Here is a 25999-nt window from a genome sequence, read left to right as displayed (position 1 = left end):
AGGTTCAGAAAGCTGTCATTTTTTAAGAGAATCAATTTCTCATTGCAAGAAACATGATAAACACTGAATATCTATGCATTGCGCTGCATCCATTTTCATGAAAATTGTGGCCTCTTTTCATTAAAAATTAAACAACTATTGGAAGCCATTTTTCAGTTCCTCAGACCCAAATTTATTCAAGACAGTGGTGGACATACACAACTGCCAAGCACATGTTTGGCTTACTTTGATATGCAGCTAGAAAGATGCATCTGGAATATAGATTACCTTCTAATAACTCATTAGCTTTAGCTTAGATAGTGACTACACATGTGCATACAGAAAAGACATTGTGAAGTAACACAGTGTTCAAATAATTAATAGCTCTCCTTGGAGAAATTCCAACCCTTCATTAGAAGAAAACCCTGGGAAATGTACAGAAATCTGATCAATTGTGAGTTTGATTGACTGATCAATATGATCAGTGAGAAAACTAATTTTAAGTAAATAAGGCCTGATAAATATTTGAGCATGTTTTCTTTGTTGCTTCTGTACAAACAGGAAGTGTAACACAAGCTTGGGTTCTCAAAGTGCATTCCTATCTTCATAAGTATTCCATACTGTATATTTTATGGTGTAAAAAAGAACCTGAAATGAATGTAAATGTATCTATACAACTAATTCTTACAATCAAGCCTTTTTACTGTCCCAGGGCAGAATATTATCATAGCTTTTAGAGCTATACTTTTGTTTCACTTTCATGTCAATTACCATGAATTTATTGGTCTAAACTAGTGTCCCTGGACTCACTGCCACACCTGCCTGAAAAATTTTAGTAACTATTATGCTATAAAAGTTAAAAGAAAGCCTTGATGAAACATATGCTGTTTCCTCTTTTTTGGTCAGGAGAACTCTTCACAACAAAAATATGTGATAATGGTTTTGCTGACAGGGAAAGAAAGCTTTGAGACAAAACCAGCCCTTTGCCTACATTTCACATCAGTTGCTTACCAGACTACTATCCTTGAGAAGGCTTCTCACTGCCTGATTTCCAAGCTTGACTTTATTCAAGCACATGGAATATCAAAAGCATTTGCAAATTAAAATTGTTTATCAGCTGACCCTTTACATTTTGGAGCTTTTTTTAACAGGCAAACTTACCCAGAATTCATGCCCAGTAGTGCCTGTATGAGACTAAATGAAAAAATTACTCATAAAATAGAAACAGGAATTTCATATAGATTGAGTCTGCTCATCATGAAAAAAGAAATAAAATCTGTCAAGCTCAAGAAAATCAAGAATTGAGGCTTCTTCTATGTCGTTATTGTTTAGTTTCTGTACCTGTTCTTTGTGATTTTCCATTCTAAAAAGATAATTTAATCTATGCAATTGTCACAGGATTTTCCAGCCTAGTGTTTCTAGCATTAAATTTTAGATAAATAGTGTAGTGTTGTTGCTATATCCACCTAATCAGTGGTTCATAGGGAAATCAATGAAGTAGAAGATCCAGGTGACATTTCCTGAACATGCTTTAAATCCTAGCTTTCAACGAAGAGTTGAGGAGAGTAAACTGACACTAAGGTACCCGACATCTAAGTGAACAGAATATAGACTATTGCTTTCCTTCATTAGAGTTCTTCCATACTGGATGGAAGCACTTAGCAGTTATGATTAAGAAACAGCAGGATGCTGCCTTTGCTGGGAACCTGGAAGTTGCACAGCTAGATGTCTGTTCCTCCTCTCTTTAATTTTTGCATTATTCAAACAAAGCGAGTTTTCCTGTTTAACAGGGAACACTAAAATAACCTTGAAAAGTTTGATCTCTAGGCTATGCTGTTCTCCAAAGAAACAGGAGATGTGCATTCCCCAACGCAGAAAAGAAAACTACACCTAGCCTTCCATATCATTGAAGAATGTGTGATGCTTTGAACAGTGACCTAAAAAGAGAGATGTACAGAGAGGAGCAAGAAGGGCAGTCTAAGTGCTGAGTAAATCATTTACACCATGAAGATATTATGTGGGCTTCTAAAGGACAATCATAATCATAATCTGAATTGGAAAGTATCAGAAATACGTAAGTATCAAGTCTGATGAGTCCATGAAAAGACTTCTATTGCTCACTATGCCTCCTGAGAAGTTAAAAAGTAAATTACTAACTAATACAGGACAACAAAAAACTCTTTAAGCATCTTTTAAGAAAAAGTACAATAGTGATGGAAAGAAGTGTTATTTCAGCAACGCTCTTCATTAAGAGGAGAGAGATTCTCAAAATTAAGGGTATTCTGTTAGCAAGCTTTCAGAAGGTATAGGCCACTACATAAGAGATCCTCTAAAGGGGTTTCATGCTTTGAAACTTTAAAGGCAAGTCTGAAGCCTCCAAGGACACCATATGTGCATCCTACAGATGTGAGAATTAAAATATCAGTATAAAGAACACTCTCCTCAAAGCAGGCTTAGTTATCCACAGTTAGTGGCAGAATAACTACACTAAGTGACTGAACTACAACGTAAGAGAAAAGCCCTGGACAGATAGTAAAGAATGAAACTGCATTTTCCAGTGGATAGTAACAACGCTGCTAAATCTTCTAATTTTTCAAATGCCTCAAAATATTAAAACATATTACTTCACACTCAGAATAAATTAACTTTATCATTCATCCTTTATTCTTGGCTGCATGCACACCATCAGTATAAAACTAATGCTCAGATAACTCTGCCAACAATAGCAGCTAATACATATCCTGTAATGCAGTATTTTTTTTTATTTTGTGAATAAAAGACAGACTAGGGACAATGTGGGCCCTCTCCGGAAGCTGCCACAAGAATTGGCTGCCCTGGATTTCGAGAAAGCTGAGATTCTGAATGACCTCTTTGCCTCAGTCTTCACTGGCAAATGCTCTGACCAAACCACCCAAGTCTTGGAAGGTAGACGCAGGGACTGTGAGAATGAAGACCCTAGGCCCACTGTGGGAAAGGATCTGGTTTGAGACTATCTTAAGAACCTGAACATGCACAAGTCCATGGGACCTGATGAAATCCATCCGCGGATCCTGAATGAGCTGGCAAATGAAGTTGCTAAACCATTGGCCATTATGTTTGAAAGATCATGGCAGTCAGGTGAAGTTCCTAATGACTGAAAAAAGGATAAAATAACCCCAATATTCAAGAAAGGGAAAATGGATGACCCGGGGAATTACAGACCAGGCAGTCTCACCCCTGTGCCTGGCAAAATCCTGGAGCAGATTCTCCTGGAAGGCATGCTAAGGCACATGAAAATCAACAAGGTGCTTGGTGACAGCCAGCATGGCTTCACTAAGGGGAAATCCTGCCTGACCAATTTGGTGGCCTTCTATGATGGGGCTACGGAACTGACAGACGGGGTAGAGCGGTTGACGTCATCTCCCTGGACTTATGCAAAGCGTTCAACAGTGTCCCACATGACATCCTTGTCTCTAAATTGGAGAGACATCAATTTGATGGATGGATCACTCGGTGGATAAAGAACTGACTGGATGGCCACAGACAAAGAGTTGTGGTCAATGGCTCAGTGTCTGGCTGGAGACCAGTAACAAGTGGTGTCCCTCAGGGATCAGTGTTGGGACCAGTCCTGTTCAACATCTTTGTCACTGACATGGACAGTGGGATTGAGTGCTCCCTCAGCAAGTCTGCCGATGACACCAAGCTGTGTGGTTCGGTTGATACGCTGGAGGGAAGGAATGCCATCCAGAGGGACCTTGACACACTTGTGAGGTGGGCTGATGTCAACCTCATGAAGTTTAACCATGTCAAGTGCAAGGTCCTACACCTGGGTCGGAGCAATCCCAGGCACAGCTACAGGGTGGGCAGAGGAGAGATTCAGAGCAGCCCTGCGGAGAAGGACTTGGGGGTGTTGGTGTACGAGAAACTTAACACAAGCTGGCTTCAGTGTGCGCTCGCAGCCCAGAAAGCCAGCCATATCCTGGGTGTGACCAACAGGTCAAAGGAGGTGATCCTGCCACTCTACTCTGCTCTTGTGAGACCTCACCTGGAGTACTGTGTGCAGTTCTGGTGTCTTCAACATTAAAAGGACATGGAACTCTTGGAACAAGCCCAGAGGAGGGCCATGAGTATGATCAGGGGACTGGAGCACCTCCCATATGAAGACAGGCTGAGAAAGTTGGGTCTCTCTAGCCTGGAGAAGAGAAGGCTGCGTGGAGACCTCATAGCAGCCTTCCTGTATCTGAAGGAGGCCTATAAGGATGCTGGAGAGGGACTCTTCATTAGCGAATGTAGTGACAGGACAAGACATAACGGGTTCACACTTATACGGCGGAAGTTTAGATTGGCTATAAGGAGGGGGTTCTTTACTGTAAGGGTTGTGAGGCACTGGAATGGGTTGCCCAGGGAGGTTGTGAATGCTCCATCCCTGGTGGTGTTCAAGGTCAGGTCGGACAGAGCCTTGGGTGCTATGCTTTAGTGTGAAGTGTCCCTGACCATGGCAGGGAGGTTGGAACTGGATGATCTTAAGGTCCTTTCCAACCGTAACTATTCTATGATTCTAATATAAGTTGCATAGCTTTGGGTTGATTATATATTATGGGGCTTTCAAATGTGAGCCAGACTGCTTACACTATCTTAAATGTTTATGCCACTAGGTTTGCAAATCATTCTATAATAAGTGTGAACAAATACTTTAATCATACTCTCACCTGCTCTGTATCGCCAGCTTTCCATCACACATTCAGAAATATGAAAGCCCATCATTAATAATTATCTGTACTATTTACACCTGCACATCATCTTTTGTACCAAAGGTATTTCCCACCCATTAAGAAATAAATTTCTATGCTGGTAAAGAACATTTTAAACAACCCCCAAAATGCTACAAATGCATTAAGAAGGAAAGTATTTTAAATAGAAACAGGCTGCTGGCAATAAATTATTAGGAAACTGACCTTTATCATTTCCCGTGCTGAAATAACAATCCAATTGGCTTTCAGAAAGATGTGACACGAAATTCTCAATTAACTCAGCCAAAACTGCAGAAAGTAAAACCCATTAAAACATTAGAGGCAAGGAACAAAATGTGGAACTACATAACCTACCAAGTGACAATATGTGAGAAATTAAAGCTATTTGAATGCCTGTGTGTTTATTTATACTTTATGGTGGAACAATTCAAAGCATGCATAGCCCTTCTGCATTCTTAACAGTATTCCAAACTTAAATTTTAATAGCTTTACTGAAAATATATTGTGTGTAAAGAAGGAGAGAATCACATATTTATATCCTCCAGGGATTACTTCAGAATTTGTTACATGGTTTCAATATGAAACGAAAATTAACTATAATTAAACTAAAATATCTTACCACATGTCTGTGTATGTAAACAGGAAAGAAAAATAAACAAAAACACTACCACCCCCCCAAAAAAGCCAAACCAGAACCCCTAAAAAACCCCAACAACCTGCACACAACAAAAAACTCCCACGACCCTGAAATGACGCTAACAAAGTAAGTGAATCTTTAGGGATGTCCCAGCTCAACAGGATGGTAGCCAGGAAGTTAGCAAGAAATCAAATAACAAATCATTAACAAAAACTGATTCTTCAGTTCTCCAAGTTTGAGGCTACTGCAACTGCGCATGTGCCACCTTACAGGTTTAAACACAGGAACAAGGAAGCCTTTATGCATACTGCATGTGTACACTGCACGGAGGAAGACCATAATGAGGCAAATCATATTAAGAATTTGAGATAGCAACAATGAACAATTTTTATAAGCAAATGCTATCCTAAAAGTGTTATCATGATAAATAGGGTTTAAAGCACAGTGGTATAACCTTTTCACAATAATGCAAAGCAAGGAAATGTATTTAGAGAGTAACAAGTGCTGCTACACATGGCCTTTCCTGTTTTAAGAGTGCATGTTACCATCTGAATGTAATACCACCAAAGATTCAGCACCCGGTCCCCCATTCCTGCACATAACGCCATGCTCTCAAAGGTGTTTTTGCTAGTTTTAAACTGAATAATTCCACTACACCATTTTAGCAGATAGGTGTGAATAGTTGTGATAGGTGTGAACAGCAGCACAAGGCGTAAAAATCTGTGGAGGTGGCAGTGGAGAATGCTAGAAAAATCTTGAGCTAGCCTTGAACAGGAACACTAACACAGGACACTGCAATGCAAGATCTTTTGTGTGTGAGGAGGAGAAGACAGAACCTCCAACCACAGTCTGATGCTTGTTATACGAGAAAAATAAAGAATATATCACAAAGACAATTAACTCTCCTTCCAATCATTTTAAGCCAACATACTGATGTTAAATCATGACTGTTTTTTTTTTCCTTTGCTTAGTTGTCTAAAATATGTACAAAAAATGACTGATACTGAGTAAGTCCAGAAAAATGTTTTAAAAGCGTAGAGTTTTGGCAACACTACACTGATGGTTAGGGCAAAGGGGAAAAGAGTTTACAACAGCTAAACAGGGATTTACAGTTAGAGTAGCCAATGCCAACATCAACAAACTTAATTTCACACTGCAAAGGACTACTAAATCAAAACCACCCCCCCCCCCCCCATAATTAATATTCTTAAGCATTTTTATGGTGAGAAGAAACTGTTAATTAATTAATAGCTATTTTTAATTGTAGTTAATAAACCAAATGGGGCTAGCAAAAAGTAATTAATTTTATAGAAGAGTAATAGTTTATTCGTTTTGTGAGAATGAACACAATAAACAATCTCACTGATTTTCACTAATACGCTTAGTGGAATTTGGTCCACAAATAATATAAAAAGTATTTGTATAAAATGAGCAAAGTTGTCTATACCTGGCATTGCAGACAGCAAAAAGCAGAAATTAAACTTGAAATTTGTATCTAGAAGTTTACTGTATGTCCACTAGCATAGCTATTACAGAAATATGCCATACTACAATAACAAACAGGAAATATGTTAAAAAGACCAACATAATTCAGAAAATTTAAAACTGAGTCAGAACACTGTACATTTTTTCCCTTTTTGCTGGAAGGCAACCACACGCTTGACCTAGCAGTCGAATATTTCAGTTCAGTGCTTGACTTAATGGGAGAAGTGACAGCTCAACTGCTAAGCAATTTTTTGAAACTCAAGCACTAAATTGATTTCTACCATTTGAAAGTATTTATCTAAGTGCCTAACGGGATCTTTGAAAAAAGATTTTAATCAAGTTTGAGAGTGGAAAACACATATGAATTTATCAAAACAAATGCGGTTGATACAAAAAGGGTTTTCACAGGACACTCGAACATCCATGAGAAATGACAAGTAGTTATTTTAATTTTTGTCTCTTAATACTAAGTCATTTATCTGCCATTTGGACACCACCTGATAACTGTTATAAAGGTGGAAACTGGCTTAGTGATTTTTCATTTTACTGAAAAAGCAGACAAAAAAAATTTAGGAAAGTTCATTGTATATACTACAGTCGGTATTGTAAAAGCTCACATTCTTATGCTGAGGTTATGTTTAGAGATAGAGATGAGTGCTGTGGCCTACTAACTCAGTGAAAACGTTGATTTTCTTAAATTATGGTAGTTTGGCTGTATTAACATTTAAGTTATTAAGAGAATGACAATTAACTCATGTGAATTTAATCGTATATCCAAAATAAAGAGAATTTTAATTTAGAAATGTGTAATCATATACAAAATAAATGAAGGAGTTTTAAGATTCCCTAAACAATTGCAGTATGCAATCATAAAATACTTGAATTCCTGAAGGATGCTTTTTTTTTTTCCACCTTGAAGAACTAATGTACAAAAGGAAGGAAATTAAAATAGCTTCTAAACTTCTTAAGAACACTGATTAAAAAATTCATGTGATTAAAATTTGGTTTAATAGGTAACCACGAGCTAATTCCTACTCTGAAAGGTTTATGCCAAAAATTTCCAAAATTGTGAAAAGTGACAGATTTTTTAGATCCTCTAATGTAACTAGTGTTACTGGATCATATTCTGTACTGGATCTTATTCTATACCAACTCAAGAGATGCTTGGGAGGAGTTTAAAAGAAGAAAAAAATCTTTCTTAAGAGTTAACAGTAGCCCTGCTTGACTTCTGTTAGAGGTTAAAAATAACAAGAGTAAAAACCATGGACAGCTGACAAATTTGTAAGAGTAGTGTCAGCAATTTCCAACTTCATCAAATTCAGTTTAATAAATCTATGATGAACGCAGCTGGCAGTTTCATTCTTAATGGCAACAATAAGAGTACTATTTTAATTGCTAAGATAACAGGAGAGACTTTCAATTATTGTACATTGAAATGGCAAAGGAACAACTTGCCTTTCCTTTGAACAAAACAACTTATAAAAAGGTTCCTACAGTGCTGCCATCAGAAATGAAGATTCCATACCTTACACCAATATACAAGTATCGTCTTTACTAGTGGTAAACACAGCCTTTCAAATCCTAATCAAATGGTGTAATCTTTACAGGCACATTCACATGCACTTACACTGCTTACAGGGTACTAGTTTGGAAATTACTCCAAACTGGTTTGGGGGACAGAAGAAAGAAGTTTTGATCTGCAATTGTTCTTCTTGTGTAACATGAAAGACTTAGTATTCCACTCTAATTCTGAAACAAGGTTCCTTGAAAAACCAAGTAAGGACATAAAAAGGTAAATATTTTTCTTATTATTCTTATTTTAAACACCTCTTTTGCAATGCAGTATTTTTAAATTCATCACATTAAAAATGTGAGCAGAACACAGACAGAATCTAGATCTAACTGAATGATCTTTGAGGCAGAAAATTTGGTCCACTTTTAAAAAGATCAAACTGAGCTTTGAGAATATGTGTTCTTACAGAGAAGGTTCCTCTGACGATCAATTCAGAATGAAAATCTAATGCAGAATGGAAATCTAATACGGTTTTTTGAAATCACAGCCTTGAGAATTCTCTCTCACATACTTAGCAAGAGACTTTGGAAGACTACTATGCAAGACTAAAGACAGCCAAATCTTCTATAGCTGGACCTAATGAAGACAGATGACTTGTTAATGCTAGTCTCCATTAGACAGGGTCTGGTACAGGAAGCATAAGCATGCATCTTTGTTCTGTAATCTGTGGACTTTGCTCCATCTGTAACTAAAGAGAAAGTTTTGTTTGGAAGATTTCTTGGGATCTAGACTGAAGCCTCTCAGTCCTTTGAAATCTGGGAGAGCTTGGGAAAGCTGTCCATCACAGAATAGTTTCTATGAACATGATGTCTCAAACCACAGATATTTTGCTACATCTGACATATCTTTATATTCACCTTAAATTACCAGTAGTTACACTGAGTTTTTATTATCCTTTTGTAGGGTGTTTTTATTTATCTAGCACTTCATTATGCTATTCTGTTTCTATTTTCCTACTTCAGTTTTTTGTGGTTTTTGAAAGCACTTGCAGAAGACTCTGTGAGACTTAACAATGATTCCACAGATACTTTTTTTGCTGACTTTTACTCCCAGTTCCATCTCAGCTGGAAACAGTTATCCAGAAGAAAGAATAATGTTTTGCCTGGGGTTAACAAATCTTAATGGCTCTCTTTAACTCTGCATTCTAACTTCTGGTATCTCTAATGAAGCTGCAGAAAACGAACTACACAGGTTTTGAAGCTACATAAAAGAAAGACTTTTCCTTTCTTTGTAAGCCACATATTATCTTTTTTTTTGTAAAAAGATGTTTTTACAACAAATAATTCCTTTTAGATGCAGGAATACATACAAGCAATTTTCAACAGAAATTTCATATAAACCAAAAAGAGATCCGTCTAGAAAATATGCATTCAAATAAAATTGATTTTACAAGGACTAAATTATTTGTGCTTCACAATATATAACATCAAAAAAGCCCTCAATGAACTTTTAGATCAGAGTCATGCAAGAAAATAAACATATGATTTTGCTAGAAAAAAATAGGCTTTTGTTAATTGCTACTCCTCCATTTATTTTCCTTATACTAACAGAAGCTCACATAAAATACATTTAGGTATTTCTTAGTATTTACAAATCTCTATTTGTTCACCTTTCACAAAGCTCTCTGAATATATGCATTTGTGGATGTGTACAATATAAAAGCACATACATGCATTATTTACAAATACATAAGTATTCTGTCTAAACACACATTCTTCCAAATGGAAGGTGAAAGCTCAGTTTACAATCACTTAAGACTATAGACTCAAGCTTGTTTCAAACAAGCAGCAAGAACAGAGAACTCAGGAGTTTAGAAACATTCAATAATTATTGCCTTTAAGCATATTACACAAATCATAAACTTATTAACTATTTTAATATTAAATCAGTTCCTGTATAAATGACTTCCTTAAGGCTTCTGAAACTACCCTGTAGCTTCTATATTGCTACATAATTTACATAAAATTCAGGTCTCTTATGTAAAACACAAATGCTGGGTTACTTTGATCCTATATAGAAGATACTTCTGTCTTCACTGTCAGTTGTATTAATTGCTTACCTAAAGAATTTCAAGGGAAGCCTTTGCATCTGTAAAAAAAGCTAGACTATGTATTGACCATAATCAGAATTTTTACAGAAGTAGAAGACACTCTGAGGTACCTTCTGAGGTACAACTTCTGAAAAATTCCTAGCTTCTTTATTGCTACACAGATTTATATGACATGGCAATTAAATTATTAAGTCTGTTTCCTGATGATCTAAGTCACATGGGTGATCACTGTTTTTGTTTTGCCTGGTATGATGTTTTATCTGATCTATCCCAATGCTCCTGCATGAGTGTACTCTTCATTAGAAAATACACATGAAAATGAAGAAAAACCTGAATAAGTTCTTTGATGTTTAGTATGGCCTAATTCTGAAAAGTTTTACAGGATTGTCTATTAATATCATTTCCCAACCCATCTTAAAGTCATTCATCTTAATGAGCCCTCTTTCTGTGTCAAATTTCAGTAAAACCAGCCAACACAAAAGGATGATGGCCATAAAGAGAAAAAATTGGACATGAGGCATAAACCTTGTTTTGTCAGGAAAATCCCATTGAAATGGTTTTCATAATCAACATAAAATTATTGACTACTTGTATAGGTAATCTTCAATGAACCTTTAAAGAACGGTTGTTTAGTAGTGGCCTTCTGTTTGCTTTCTCTGTTAGACTCATTAAGCCATACTCACTTGTTCCACTGATGATATCTGGTCTGGCTTTCATGACTTTGTAGAACTGTTTTCTGCAAATTTCTGTCCATCCACTCTGCTTCTCTGGACTTTTTAAGAGTGATAAGAGCTTGTCAAGATCTTTATCTGGAAGAAATGAAAACAAAAAAAAACCAATAGTGTTATTCTGTAATGATAATCAAGGCTTTTTTTTTTTTTCCTTTCTTTTTGTTTCTTTTAAACTTACTATATAAGCAGTAAGAAGCTAATAGTTACAGAGTGCCATAGAAATGAGTAGATGCATTCAGAAACTAGAGACCATTTTAACAAAGAAGAGGAAAGTCACATTTAGCTTAGAGCGCTGTCACTGCCTGGTATTTTTGGCAAACCTCATACCTTAGGAAGAAGAGACTAAACAAATATCTCTTATCTGACAGTTAAACTGGAGAAGCAGTCCTAAACCTGATGAAATTCTGCTTTATAAAAAAACCCAGAAATATTCATTTGACTTATGTGATGGGCTTTAAACATTTAAGACATTACTGAGGCACATTTTATAACTCCTCTATAAAGTTGTTACTCTTCTGTCCTCAAATGATAAGAACTGGAAAGACGTTTTAAAGAAAGTAGTTTAGTATTTCCATGTAATTTTACCACTCTGAAAATCAAAAATAGAAGAGAGGCAAAGATCCTCTACCAAATAACACTAGTTTAATAATAAAATGGAGAGGCTGCAGTACTATTTTGTAGGGCATGAAATGAAGCATGATAAGACAGCTACGTAACAGTATTTCACAGAAAATTTCTGCTTCTTTTTGAAGCAGTTCCCCTCACAGGCTTCTACTCTGGACAGATATTATGGCACATATGTGTACGTCTTCAGGTTCCTAGGTATACCTACTGAGTAAATTGTGCAAAATACACTGGGATGCCCACGGGGGAAGAATTCTTTTAAAAGCTTTGCTAATAATCTCCTGTGTTTCCGAACTTTAGCACAAGGACCTAAAATTGTGACAAAAGGTTACATTAAAAATATACTTCTGCAATCAGTGAAATATTACCTTGCATGTTTTGCATTAATATTTGGAGAAAATTAGAATTTCAAATTCTGAAAAACCTAGGTGCACCCAGCATGATTCAGCCCTGGGCCTCAGGCTCAATGCTGGTACTGTCAGAGCCTGCAGCAATATAATTCAGGCACTTTCGAACTTCTGAATGCTTGACTTTTTACCTGAGCACTATTAAAACACAGTCTTTTGGTGCAATTGTTATTTATGAGGCACAAATATACCAAATAACATTTTTTATTATATGCTCAGCTTGCTCATAAAACAATTTTGCAGAAAAGTTTACAAACAGATCTTTATGAGACTCCTTTTAAATGCAAAGAAAGAATTTCAGAGATTACTCCTTACTGTTACTCTTACCTTGTTATTAAAGACACAGTCTTGCTTACAACAGGGAGATGTTTTCAAAATGAAAACTGCCATTGATGCAATGAAAAAAGGATAGTAAGTATGTTCTCTTCTCTTCTGGCTAAAAGTGTTTCACTTCCCCCAGCCTCCCCTCTATTTTCCACTGTGTTAGAGGAAATTGCATATACTTTACCAATTTCCTACAGTAAAATATCACAGGCTGAGGCAGTAAATTTCACAACTAGCTGAGTCCTAAAGAGATTTGAAAACAGAAGAACCATAGCAACAAATGTAAAACCAGCATGTGTAATCATACATGAAAATGTTAAGTTGGCTTTCAACTACTTAAAGCCTTGAGAACTTTTTTCTTTAAATCAAATATCTTCTGCAACCAAAATGTGCATCTTGTAATTCACTGTGAACTATAAATATTAGCAAGCTATCATGATATCTGATAACACAGGACACTGAATAATAAATGCAAAGTAGTGACTAAAATAATGCATACATAGGCTTTGGCAAATCAAAGAGGAAATAATTTTTTCCCATATACAACATTTGTTTAAAAATGCAAATATATCGGGAAGGGCTGACCATTCAAATTCTTTTTCTCTGAAGGCAGAACAAATTTCAAGTTCAAATGACAAGTCCTTTCATAAAGTAATTTTACGTAAGATAAAACTGATAAAACTCAAGTTTTCTAACAGAAAATACTGACTCCTACAAAATGGAAACAATCAGTTAAGCTGCCTTGCCTTAGGCAGCTCCATTCCCAGACTACTTGATGCTACTATGAAATATTTTCTGATCAACTTGATGGGAAAAAATAAAGGTGGCATCTGTAACAAGGGAAATGCACATACACTCACTCCAGCTATGAGCAATCTCTTTGCTGTGGGACCATGCAGTTCCCATCATTATGAAAGGATCACAGCCTACACCACTACTGAATATTTACTCGGGTGATAAAGGTTCTTCATAACTTGCAAGATTTCCTTTATTCTTTTTCTACATTTTTGACACTATAGAAATGAATCCTGTCATGAAAGGTGACTTCTGATTAAAGATTCTACAATTGTTTCAGTCAGTCTATGGCTATTTAGAATCTTCTGAATACTTGCTTTTACTTTTACTTAGTATTTCAGTTTTTATTTTTCCAATAAAACTTAAAGGTTTCCATAAACAAAATACTATTTTCAAATTATCTTTAAATAACCTAATTATTTTAAGATGATTAGTATATTTTCAACACTTTCAATATTGCATATAATTTATTTTAAGCTGACCTAAAACCTAAATTATTTGTTAAGTAAATTGTGTCCTGTCATTGGGGTTTATTATTCAATACAGAGTATTTCAAAAGAAGCTTATTATAGTAACTTATCCTTAATAATTATTCCAATTTAATTAACCTGGAATTCCTTTGTTATCCACAAATAACTAAGTCCTCAGTTAATATCTTTCCAAAAAAAATGTACATATGCTTAGATTACATAAATATGAAAATTTTATGTGAAGAAGGATTTAGTCTTATAGTATTGTCAGTAGGATTTCTATTTCTTTTTCTGCCCTTTACTGCTATTTTTATAAAAGTCAAGGTTGAAGAAAATCTTAGAACTGCAAAACAGTTATTTTACTTTGTGAAGTACTGTAGTAATTCAGTTTGGCAGACAAGGATCAAAGACTAACAAGCTGAGATTTAATCAGTCAATTTACCAAACAGAGACCAAGGTGAAACTTAGATTCCTGTGAAGGAAATACTACTGCTAAAAAAAAATAAAAAATGAAAATCGCTCAAGATTCTCAAGAAAGCAGGATTTCAAGATTATGGCCCTTCATCTCTGCTGCCTCCTTCCGACTTCTTGATCTGAGTCCTATTTTTCTTTTCACTGTTTTTCTCTCTAATATGCTTCCTCCCCTGCAGGTTTCCCAAAATTAAACCTTTATTTTGTGATTGCTGAAATGCACACATGCTAGTATCTAGCAGCATCAATGCATTCAAAATTGTATTGTTAAACATGTAACCTTTTAAAATGTTGATTTATGCTCCAACAATCGGATAAGGAAATAAAAATTACAGTATTAGCAAAATTTCATAAAATAGTGCAAAGAGCATTGACTACTGTATGTGCCTTAAGGTTTCTCTGGGAAGATAGTGTTTAATAAAAAAAGGAACTTAAGCAACTTCAACCAAATACAACTAATGCAGACATGTGTTCTGTCATTAGAATAGTGACAGGCAAGCGACTTACTGAAAAGAACCCATCTTCATATAAACCAGTAGATTTTCAACCTCCCCTTTCCTGTCAAGGAAGGATACAGGACTTAAGAGCCTCAAAGAGCACACAGGAATGTTCATATTCAAATGACAGAGAAACAAGCTTAAGAGCCATGCAACCAAGAGCATAACCCTATATTTAATACATACTGTAACTGGTATCATATAGTGGCAACTTACAGCATCTTATTTCATCCAGCTAAACCACTTGCTTCTCTTAACAACTTGTCATTCAACATAGACTATCACTTCCACCAATAGGTCATCACAGTACAAAAAAAGGAAAATATCAGGGTGTTTTTTTTAAATGAAAATAAGTTCAAAATAACTCATAATATCAAATAAATGGTTTTAGCCCAAAAATATTAAATTATTAAAATAAAATTAAAATTATAAATGTTATAAATTATAATCATGTTTTATTATAATTTAATATAAATTATTATTATAGTTATATATTATAATTACAAAGTTCTGGAAATTATATATTAAAATTAAAAATTATTAATATGTTAATATTAATAGAATCTATTATTTCACAAGTTACCAAGCAACTATAATTTGACCAACAGTATTACCATGCAGCTGGAACTCCAACTACCACAGAGTCCTGGGTTATGCATATTGCTGGTTACTGAGTGGCAGGGCTTTCACACAGTCCTACACCTGGGTCAGAGAAATCCCAGGCACAGCTACAGGTTGGGCAGAGAAGAGATTCAAAGCAGCCCTGCGGAGAAGGACTTGAGGGTGCTGGTCGATGAGAAAATGAACACAAGCCAGCAGTGTGCGCTCGCAGCCCAGAAAGCCAACCGTATCCTGGGCTGCATCAAAAGGAGCATGATCAGCAGGTCAAAGGAGGTGATCCTGCCACTCTGCTCTTGTGAGACCTCACCTGGAGTATTGTGTGCAGTTCTGGTGTCCTCAACATAAAAAGGACATGGAACTGTTGGAACAAGTCCAGAGGAGGGTCACGAGGATGATCAAGGGACTGGAGCACCTCCCATATGAAGACAGGCTGAGGAAGTTGGGGCTGTTCAGCCTGGAGAAGAGAAGGCTGCATGGAGACCTCATAGCAGCCTTCCAGTACCTGAAGGGGGCCTATAGGGATGCTGGGGAGGGACTCTTCATTAGGGACTGTAGTGACAGGACAAGGGGTAACAGGTTAAAACTTTAAACAGGGGAAGTTTAGATTGGATGTAAGGAAGAAATTTTTTCCTGTTAGGGTGGTGAGGCACTGGAATGGGTTGCCCAGGGAGGTTATGAATGCTCCATCCCTGGCACTGTTTAAGTCCAGGTTGTACGAAGCCTTGGGTGCTATGGTTTAGTGTGAGGTGTCCCTGCCTATGGCAGGGAAGTTGGAACTAGATGATCTTAAGGTCCTTTCCAACCCTAACTGTTCTATGATTCTATGATTCTAATCACTAGAGGTGTTCTAAACACATGCCAATGCCAAAGGTGAGAAGTCCTGCTCTTCTTTCTTCTCTTTTCATGTACATCAATAAATGGCTTCACTAGTTATGCTACATTAATTACTTGAATTTATTTCTTTTTTCTGGAAGGAATACCATAACTGCAGAGAAAGGTGAAGGACAGAAGGAAAGGGAATGGGTGGGAGGAGAGATTAAAAAAAAAACAGCAAGGAAGGAAATGAGTAAGACCTTCCTCTTCTGATGATAGTTTTCTTTTAAATATGCTCAACCCCAGGAGTGTGATTGAAGAGAAATTTATTGTCAATTTAATTAATTAAGCTGCTACAGTCCTGCTTTCTTCCTCCTATGTGGTCATATTTTGCCATCCCATCCCTTCCTTTGTGCTAGTACTGGTTGCTCCGTGTAGCCTTGTCACAAATAACTACATTTACTAGTTTATGAAGCTATGTAACTGCACTACAAATAACCTAGAATTACCTGTTGTCCTGGGTTCAGCAGTAGCAGTCATGTTTGTTTTTTTTTTCCTTTGTGCTAGCTGGTGCAGTGCTGTGTTTTGACTTCCAGCCTGAGAACAGTGTTGGTGAAGTCAATGTTTTCAGTTGTTGCTAAGTGATGTTTACCCTGACCAAGGACTTTGTGAGGCTCATGCTCTGCCAGGGAGGAGGGGAAGCCGGGAGGAAGCAGAGATGGGGCACCTGACTCGGGCTAGCCAGGGAGGTATTCCATACCACAGCACGTCATGGCCGGGATGGGGGGTGACTGGGAGTTACCCGGAAGGACATGGGCTTCCGGGTGGAACTCGTCTTCTTGGCCGGTGGTATCGTATTCTCTTCCCTTGTTATTTTCCCTTATCATTGTTGTAGTTGATAGTTGCGGTGGTGATTTGTGTACATTGGTTGCTGGACTGTTCTTGTCTCAACCCGTGGGAGTTGCACTCTTTCGATCCTCCTCCCCGTTCCTCCAGGAGTGGGGGAGAACCCCGGTGGGGGGGGGGACATGGACCTCGATTGTTGTCAGCTCGGCACCACTCACTGGGAGTGAGTGAACAAGTTACCTGACTGGGTTTAAACCACGACACCTGTATATATGAGATCTAAACCACCACACCATAACTTTCTGCAGGTTTAGACTAATCTCATTCCCTAAAAGATCCTGCTTTACAATTCTTCAAATAATTCTTCAAATAATTCTTCACTGAGTGTTTGTATCTAAAGCAGGTAAGACTTAGGAAAATCCATAGAATCACAGCATGGTCACCATTGGAAAGGACCTTAAGATCATATATTTCCAACCCCTCTGCCATGGACAGGAATGTCTCACACTAGACCGTGTCGCCCAAGGCTCTATCCAACCTGGCCTTGAACACTGCCAGGGATGGAGCATTTACCACTTCTTTGGGCAGCCCATTCCAATGCCTCACCTCCCTCACAGTAAAACACTTCTTCCTTATATCTAACCTGAACTTCCCCTGTTTAAGCCTGAACCCACTACCCCTTGTCCTGTCACTGCAGTTCCTGATGAAAAGTCCCTCTCCTGCACCCTTGTAGGCCCCCTTCAGATACTGGAAGGCTGCTATGAGGTCTCCACGCAGCCTTCTCTTCTCCAGGCTGAACAGCTCCAACTTAGCCTGTTTCATACAGTGTCTTCATAGCTGTTTTCATAAATGGCAGAAACGGCCCAAGCCATTTCTCATCTGATTGGATGTTGTGATAAAAATTGTTTTTCTGTGACTAAGATATAAAGACCTGCAAATCCATGTGTATCTTATTCAGAATCTAAACTTGAGATAATGAATAACATGACTATATTACACTTGACTATTACATGAAAACAAATCCATATAAGGATATGTATTTTAGAAAGCTCAGGTACATTTCTGATGGACCTGTCCGCTTCTCATCACGATTTCTTAGAGTGGAGGACAACAGGCTCATACATGAATACAGAGACAAATATAAAAAAGAGGTCAAGTCAAATAAATGCAGATGATGAAGCCATTTAAGTGAAATTCTAAGAGATAACAGGAAAGCCAATATAGGTGGCTCTTTAACAGAGAAAGTTAAAAAAAATAAACTGACAGTAGTTTCAGGCAGATATAAAAAGAAAGAGAAAAAAAAAAAAACCACCAAAAACCCCACCAAACCCATGGCTGAAAAGAGATCAAATTTAAAAAAAAACAAAAAAAAAAACAAAAAAAAAAATCACCAAAACTGAAAACCAACCAACCAAAACAAAACAGAAAAAACAATTATGTGATGGACACATCCAATTTTCAAAGGAGAAAGAGAAGATAAGTTTCTCTTCAGGTGTCAGTGTCACCTAGGCAGTAGGAGAGGGGGTAACTAAGAAAGCAGAACAGACAGAATAAAACCTACCATTACAGCCTTTTCAGCCAAAGAAACTGTACATTCTTTATCTGTACTAAGGATCTAGTAGTCTTAACAATCCAAGTAATAGAAACACCCCAAGAAGAGGACAGGAATAATACCACACAGGTAACATAATGAAACACTGCAGCATGAAATCTGAACACAGACAGCTTCAGGGAATTGCAGAAACATTGCGCTAGCCTTCAACTCTTGGTGAGAGATAACAAAGCAGTCATGCATTCCCAGCCACACAATGCACAAGAGTTTGCATGACTGCAGAATTCTTGCCATTCAGAAAATTTCTCTGTGAATCCTGTCCATTTCCTTGAACTGAAGCAGAATTAAGGTTTAACAAGTATTTGTCCAAACTAATTTTAAAACCTTCAAGCAAGCTATATAACACACAACATGAACTCTGAATATTCACATCAAAGAGGTTGTCTTAAAACCTCCAATGATGATTTCACTATTTCAAAATGTATCCAATTAGATTTTTTTATTAATTTATAACAAATCTTCATTGCCAAGTAAGCAAACTATTCCGTTTTCTGCACAGACATAGAAAACCATCAACCTGCTTTCCTTATAACTGCTTTTAAAATACTGACACTTGCATGACCTCTGTTTTTTCAGCATCAGCCAGTTCCAATTATTTCAATCTATATTAGCATATCACATTTCAAAGTTGTGATATGTAGCTGTGCTCCAGAATCCCTCAAACGTATCAATTTCCCTTAGACTGCAAGGGCCCCTGTTAGAGGTACTCCACCCAAGGACTCGCCACCTTCAGCTGATAATTGCCATCTTCTGTTTTGTATAAATATAACTCGGAGGTCTTTCTCACAATCATAGTTTTAAGCTCTCTTGTAAAAGAGCATTCCTATCACTACCATACCATAGTGCTGAATACAGTTCAGATAATCCCCATCTTCTCCTCATGCACTTGATTTCTTTTTTTACTAAGCACTGGAAATATCAATTTATGAATTTCATTCTTTTCATTTTTGATCTATTTATTCTGATACTTTCTTTCAATATAACTAACATCCTGAAAACCAGTCTGGCAAATCAAATATTCAGTTTGCTGGAAGAATCAATTTTTTTTTTTTCTTTTAATAAGAACTGAAATAGAACATTTTCAATGTCATTTCCCCTTCTTTTCTCAAAGAGAAAACACAAAATACTTTGACTATGAAAATAAATGTTCTGTTCATTTTTAGTCTTTTACTTCAGTTACCTTTAATATCAAAAATACTATTTAAAATTAAAATACTTCAATACTTCATCAAACATTTGCAAACTTTGAAACTTCATTTTACCCAACATACTGCTAGTCAAGAAGTTTTATCCAAGCTTTTCTAGGTGGCTGTCACCTACAAAAGTGACAACTATAATATCTATTCCATTATCCCACTGGTTAATGATGAGCAACAGAATTGCTCTGAACAAGAGAGCGGAGAGGTCCTGTAGGATACAATAAAACATGCTTGTTTCCAATCTAAGAGCATTACCTGCCTCCTTAAAGACACATTTAAAACAATTGGGCACTCATTTTATGGTGATTTTGTTGCTGTCCTATGAAAATTGCCTTGGGAAGCTTGGAATGGTATTACTAATGTTAAGATACAGAAAAGATCCCTCTTATAACTACATGTCCTTTCCTTATTAGACAAGGGAATCACCTTTTTTGTTTGTTTTTTTTTTTCTAGACATTCATAAACAGACTATTTTATATTATAATGTAGAATTTCTGTCATTTCTGAAAATCTGCATCTGCTAAGGAAATTCACAAATAATTTCTCATAAGTACACCTCAAGGATACAGTAAACATGAACAAATACAACAAATTATTTATTTCCTATAAACCATTCATCAGGTTCTTCTCCATTTTCTATGCAAATTAAAACCTTAAAATGGTTTCTCCGTATGAATTAAACCTCTTTGCCTAGGTAGCTCTTGAAAGGATTCTCCAGTCTGCTCACATGCCAAATTGATGTTCAATATGAAAACCAACTATCCTAAACACTGTCTATTTCACACACCACCAAGCTTTGTAAACACAGGGATCTGAATCATGAAAACAGTGTACAAAATAATTGTAGCTTAACCATACTGTCTTGCTTCAGTTACTGGAGAGATTATATAAATGTATCTCCTGAGTCACTCACCTAAGGTGAGCCAAAAGGTTAATCTTAAAGTCTGCATACGAATTAGATTACTAAACAGAGCTTTGCAGATTGACAGTTGGACAAAACCAGACGAGCAAATTCAAACTGACTTATTTAGCTACAAATACAGTGAACAATAACAAAAATCCTTAAATACTTATGAGATTATAATTTGGGGGATGGAGGGAGGTGTAGAGGAAGGATAAACAAATAGATACAAAATCAAACCAGACACTTGTTTGACATCTGCACTGTTTGCATGCTTCATACGTACCATGTCTGAATTCATCTTTCCTAGGGATTTCTGCAAGATAGCACTTTGGCAAAGGAAGCGATGAAAACATTGGCCAAGGATATGAATTACTGCCCTAGAAACAAGACCAGAAAGAAATTAATTTAGGAGAAGAATTAATAGCATTTGCTTGATTAACACACAGGTGAAGTTCCCAGAATTACTGTCTATGCACAAAAATTATGCTTGATACAGTAATTTGCAATTACATTTTCTGTAAATAACAGGATAAAAAGAAAAAAAGAAAAAAGTTAAAGGATATAAAAATCTAAAAAGCATTTGAGCCAGGTTTTTTTTTTTTGGGTGTATATCACGAAATTATAAACACACACAAAAACATCCCACAGAACTGCATTTCCAATTTTATACATTGATCTGTCTTTGCTGTGCTGACAGCACAGTAATTTGCATTTCATCTTTATAAGACTGACAGCCAGTGAGAAGCAGAACATTTAAAGGAGCTGCTTACAAAAACTATTGTTAGAACATTGATGAAAAGCTCCAGGTATTACATGCTGCAGATGAAACCCAAACAAGGAAAAAATATCAAATAAAAGGAAGATAGAACAAACAGAAATACGAAAGTAAGTAAAAGATGAGTTGCATTCACTTATATAGTAGGAAAAGTAACAAGAAGCAATATATATATTACATCTGAACACAGTATGTCCTTCACATATGCACATTCCACCAGATAGTGGAAATAAAGTGGGTTTTTTTTCAGTGCATCGCTTCTTAAAAATTTTAGCGCTTTATAAAGCTAAAGATGGACTGGTATTTCATAAATCATGTTCAACATGTTGATTATCAGCAAAAGTGTTCAATTAATGAAGGCAGGAGTTATGGAAAGAGACACTCTAAAACTTTAGTTTCTAACCTTATCTAGTACTCTCAAAGGCAAAATCCTTTCCCGTGGTCCTCCAATCAGATTCATCCTTACAAGAACATGATTTCTTTCCACTGATAGACAATCAATTATAAAATCTCTGGGGAAAAAACAAACAAAACCCCATAACCTCAAAAAATCAGAACAACTTTGATTTACCAACAGTTTAATTTGGAAAACTTCAATAAACAAGAATACCTTGAGACACATGCTGGAGTTAAAACGCAATCTGGAAAACACAAAGGCATAAAGAAGCAAACAAAACCAAAGTATTTTGAGACGCATGCAAGCATTATAGTAACTTTGTACTGACTGCTGATTGGAAACATCTGAGCAATTACTGTATGCAAAAGCATAGAAAACGTTACAAGCTTTATTATGCCCAGATGCTCAGTAATTAGGGCACAGCTAATGGCAATAAAATTTGCTCCTTATTTGGCCTATCAGCAAATGTCTGCTGTCACAAATAAGCAGTTACTGATAACTTGACATGCAGCCAACTTGTTATCTGAAGTCACTCTGTGGCCCAAGCTACGTAACGTTTTAAATGGAATAAAAATAGAATCATAGAATAGCTAGGGTTGGAAAAGACCTTAAGATCATCTAGTACCAACCCCCCTGCCATGGGCAGGGACACCTCACACTAAACCATAGCACCCAAGGCTTAGTCCAGCCTGGTCTTAAACACCACCAGGGATGGAGCATTCACAACCTCCCTGGGCAACGCCATTCCAGTGCCTCACCACCCTAACAGGAAAGAATTTCCTCCTTATATCCAATCTAAACTTCCCCTGTTTAAGTTTTAACCCATTATGTCTTGTCCTGTCACTACAGTCCCTAGTGAAGAGTCCCTCCCCAGCATCCCTATAGGCCCCCTTCAGATACTGGAAGGCTGCTATGAGGTCTCCACGCAGCCTTCTCTTCTCCAGGCTGAACAGCCCCAGCTTTCTCAGCCTGTCTTCATATGGGAGGTGCTCCAGTCCTCTGATCATCCTTGTGGCCCTCCTCTGGACTTGTTCCAACAGTTCCATGTCCTTTTTATGTTGAGGACACCAGAACTGCACACAATACTCCAGGTGAGGTCTCACAAGAGCAGAGTAGAGGGGCAGGATCACCTCCTTCGACCTGCTGGTCACGCTCCTTTTGATGTAGCCCAGGGTACGCTTGGCTTTCTGGGCTGCAAGCGCACACTGTTGGCTCATGTTCATTTTCTCATCGACCAGCACCCTCAAGTCCTTCTCCTCAGGGCTGCTCTGAATCTCTTCTCTGCCCACCCTGTAGCTGTGTCTAGGATTGCTCCCACCCAGGCGTAGGACCTTGCACTTGGCATGGTTAAATTTCATGAAGTTGGCATCAGCCCACCTCACAAGTGTGTCAAGGTCCCTCTGGATGGCATTCCTTCCCTTCAGCGTATCAACCGAACCACACAGCTTAGTGTCATAGGTAAACCTGCTGGGGGCGTGCACAATCCCACTGTCCATGTCAGCGACAAAGATGTTGAACAAGACTGGTCCCAACACTGATCCCTGAGGGATGCCACTCATTACTGGTCTCCAGCTGGACATTGAGCCATTGACCACAACTCTCTGTGTGCAGCCATCCAGCCAGTTCTTTATCCACCGAGTGGTCCATCCATCAAATTGATGTCGCTCCAATCTAGAGACAAGGATGTCATGTGGGACAGTGTCAAACGCTTTACACAAGTCCAGGTAGATGACATCAACTGCTCTACCCCATCCATCAGTTCTGTAGCCCCATCATAGAAGGCCACCAAACTGGTCAGGCAGGATTTCCCCTTAGTGAAGCCATGCTGGCTGTCACCAAGCACCTTGTTCATTTTCATGTGCCTTAGCATGCCATCCAGGAGAATCTGCTCCAAGATTTTGCCAGGCACAGAGGTGAGACTGACTGGTCTGTAGTTTCCTGGGTCATCCATTTTCCCCTTCTTGAAAATGGGGGTTGTATTTCCCTTTTTCCAGTCATCGGGAACTTCACCTGACTGCCATGATTTCTCAAATATGATGGCCAGTGGCTTCACAACTTCATTTGCCAGCTCCTTCAGTACCCACGGATGGATCTCATCAGGACCCATGGACTTGTGCACGTTCAGATTTTTAAGACGGTCTCAAACCAGATCCTCTCCTACAGTGCGCGCAAGGTCTTCATTCTCACAGTCCTTGTGTCTGCCTTCCAAGACTTGGGTGGTGTGGTCAGAGCCTTTGCCAGTGAAGACCGAGGCAAAGAAGTCATTCAGAACCTCAGCCTTCTCCAAATCCTGTGTAGCCAGTTCTCCCGAGACCTTCTGGAGGGGGCCCACGTTGTCCCTACTCTTTTTTTTATTTGCTATGTACCTGTAAAATCCCTTCCTGTTATCTTTCACATCCCTAGCCAAGTCTAAATCTAACTGGGCCTTAGCTTTCCTAACCTGGTCCCTAGCTTCCCAGACAACATCCCTGTACTCTTCCCAGGTCACCTGTCCTTGCTTCCACTTTTTATAAGCCTCTTTTTTCATTTGAATTTTCAGCTTTTATACACCAAGTTTCTTACAATTTTTTACAAATAAGGAAATAAGCTTCATCCTCAAATGGTAAATAACTATCATCTCTATCTGCTGAGATCTCACCCATACTGTTTGGTTTAAACTCTGTACTGGTCCCAGGTAACAAACAGTAAGAGGAAGATTCTTAAACTCAGCATGCTGAGAGAAAGGACAACATGCCTGTGCCTAAATGACTGTCCATTTCTGTCCCAAAAATACAGTTTCCCTTTTGAAAAGATGCATTGTGCAATTTTATTTAGAAGTCAGCAATAGAAAGTCACAAAAGTTGGGGAGTTGACTAAGTTATACCTAAATAAAAAACACAAAATAAAAAAAAGTACTGATGGTGCCTTTAATTTATAAACATTTAAACAATACCCTAATTTTATATTATATACAAAACTTAAAGGGATACTAGTATTAGGAATATTTACATCCATAAATTTTGCACTTTGTTGTTTAAGAAATAAGATAAACACAAATAAAAATGAGAAAAATATTTGCTTTTTTATCCCTTACACTTTTAACATGGATGTGGGATTAAAACCAGTACTGTTGTATCTTGTCATAATGTAAGGTTGATGACAAACTTACATGTAAGTAAACTTACATATTATAAGCCAGCTTCAGTGAGAACACTTGTACGTTTAAAGCCACTAAGGTATTCATGTATTTGTTCTCAGAAGGAAAGGTTTATAGTTAAAATAACATTTACATCAGTCACTTCTTACCCTGGTCCTTCTGAAGTTTCTGTGACATTTTCCTCCTGAGCTGTTAGTAAAACTTGTGACACTTTATACTGACTCTCCAAGAGTAAAAGGGTATTGAGCTCACAGCACAGCACATTTAACAACCTGCAGAAGGACACATGAAATGACAGCACGTAAGTCAGGAACCTAGTAATGCGGAGTAAGACAGAGGCAAACATGCTTATGAGATCTCAGAATGGAAAAAGAGACAAACAAAAAACCTGAGAGATACGAAACATTAAAAAATACCCAGCCAGAATTGGGTCAGGAAAACTCTTTTATATCCTTTTTAGCCACTAAAGAGGCACACCCTTAACCAAATAGCACAAGTTTCCCAACAGATTTTTTGTATGCACTGATCAACCAGGAAAAATATTCACTGGTGAGCCCAATCTGGTTTTGAGCTTAAATAACAGAATAACAGACTTAATAACACATTCCATGTGAAATAAGAGGAAATTATGCAATAATAGGCTGATAAGGCAACTCAGAATCAGTTTTTCTACATAAGGGGGAAGAGGGAGATAGAAATACATCTTTCCTTCAGAAAACAGGTCTTTAAACATTTCTGTCTAATCACATTTAACACAGTTCAAAAGCAAGGAAGGATTTAAAATGCAAATAAAACCCAAAACAACGAAGTCTACTGTTTTGGGGTTGGGGTTTTTTTGTTTTTTTTTTTGAGAGAAACACAAAACAATGGTAAGTGAAATTAATAATCATGAGCACGTGACAGCAGATTACATACAATTTTTA

General features: G+C 37.3%; 1 protein-coding gene across 5 annotated transcripts in view; it reads right to left on the bottom strand.

Moving 5' to 3' along the window:
• The window catches only part of TBC1D32 (TBC1 domain family member 32), an 83157-nt gene that overhangs the window by 15013 nt on the left and 42145 nt on the right, over window positions 1-25999 (bottom strand). For all 5 annotated transcript variants that reach the window (XR_008972199.1, XM_057409629.1, XM_057409655.1 and 2 more), the window contains exons 24-28: window positions 25226-25348; window positions 21947-22055; window positions 21052-21145; window positions 11138-11263; window positions 4914-4997 (exon numbers count right to left, since the gene is read on the bottom strand). Coding sequence is in view for 4 of the 5 variants with exons in the window: in XM_057409629.1 (XP_057265612.1) it covers window positions 4914-4997; window positions 11138-11263; window positions 21052-21145; window positions 21947-22055; window positions 25226-25348 (536 nt within the window). In the remaining variant the exon portion in view is untranslated. The remainder of the gene's footprint in view (window positions 1-4913; window positions 4998-11137; window positions 11264-21051; window positions 21146-21946; window positions 22056-25225; window positions 25349-25999) is intronic.

The sequence above is a fragment of the Pezoporus wallicus genome, unplaced genomic scaffold (assembly GCF_028554395.1).
Source record: "Pezoporus wallicus isolate ANWC-B61680 ecotype Strahan unplaced genomic scaffold, APGP_CSIRO_Pwel_v1 contig_3817, whole genome shotgun sequence".
In the NCBI taxonomy this organism is placed as follows: Eukaryota; Metazoa; Chordata; class Aves; order Psittaciformes; family Psittacidae; genus Pezoporus; species Pezoporus wallicus.
The sequence above is the reverse complement of the archived record's forward strand: the minus strand, read 5'-3'. Positions and strand labels throughout refer to the sequence as shown.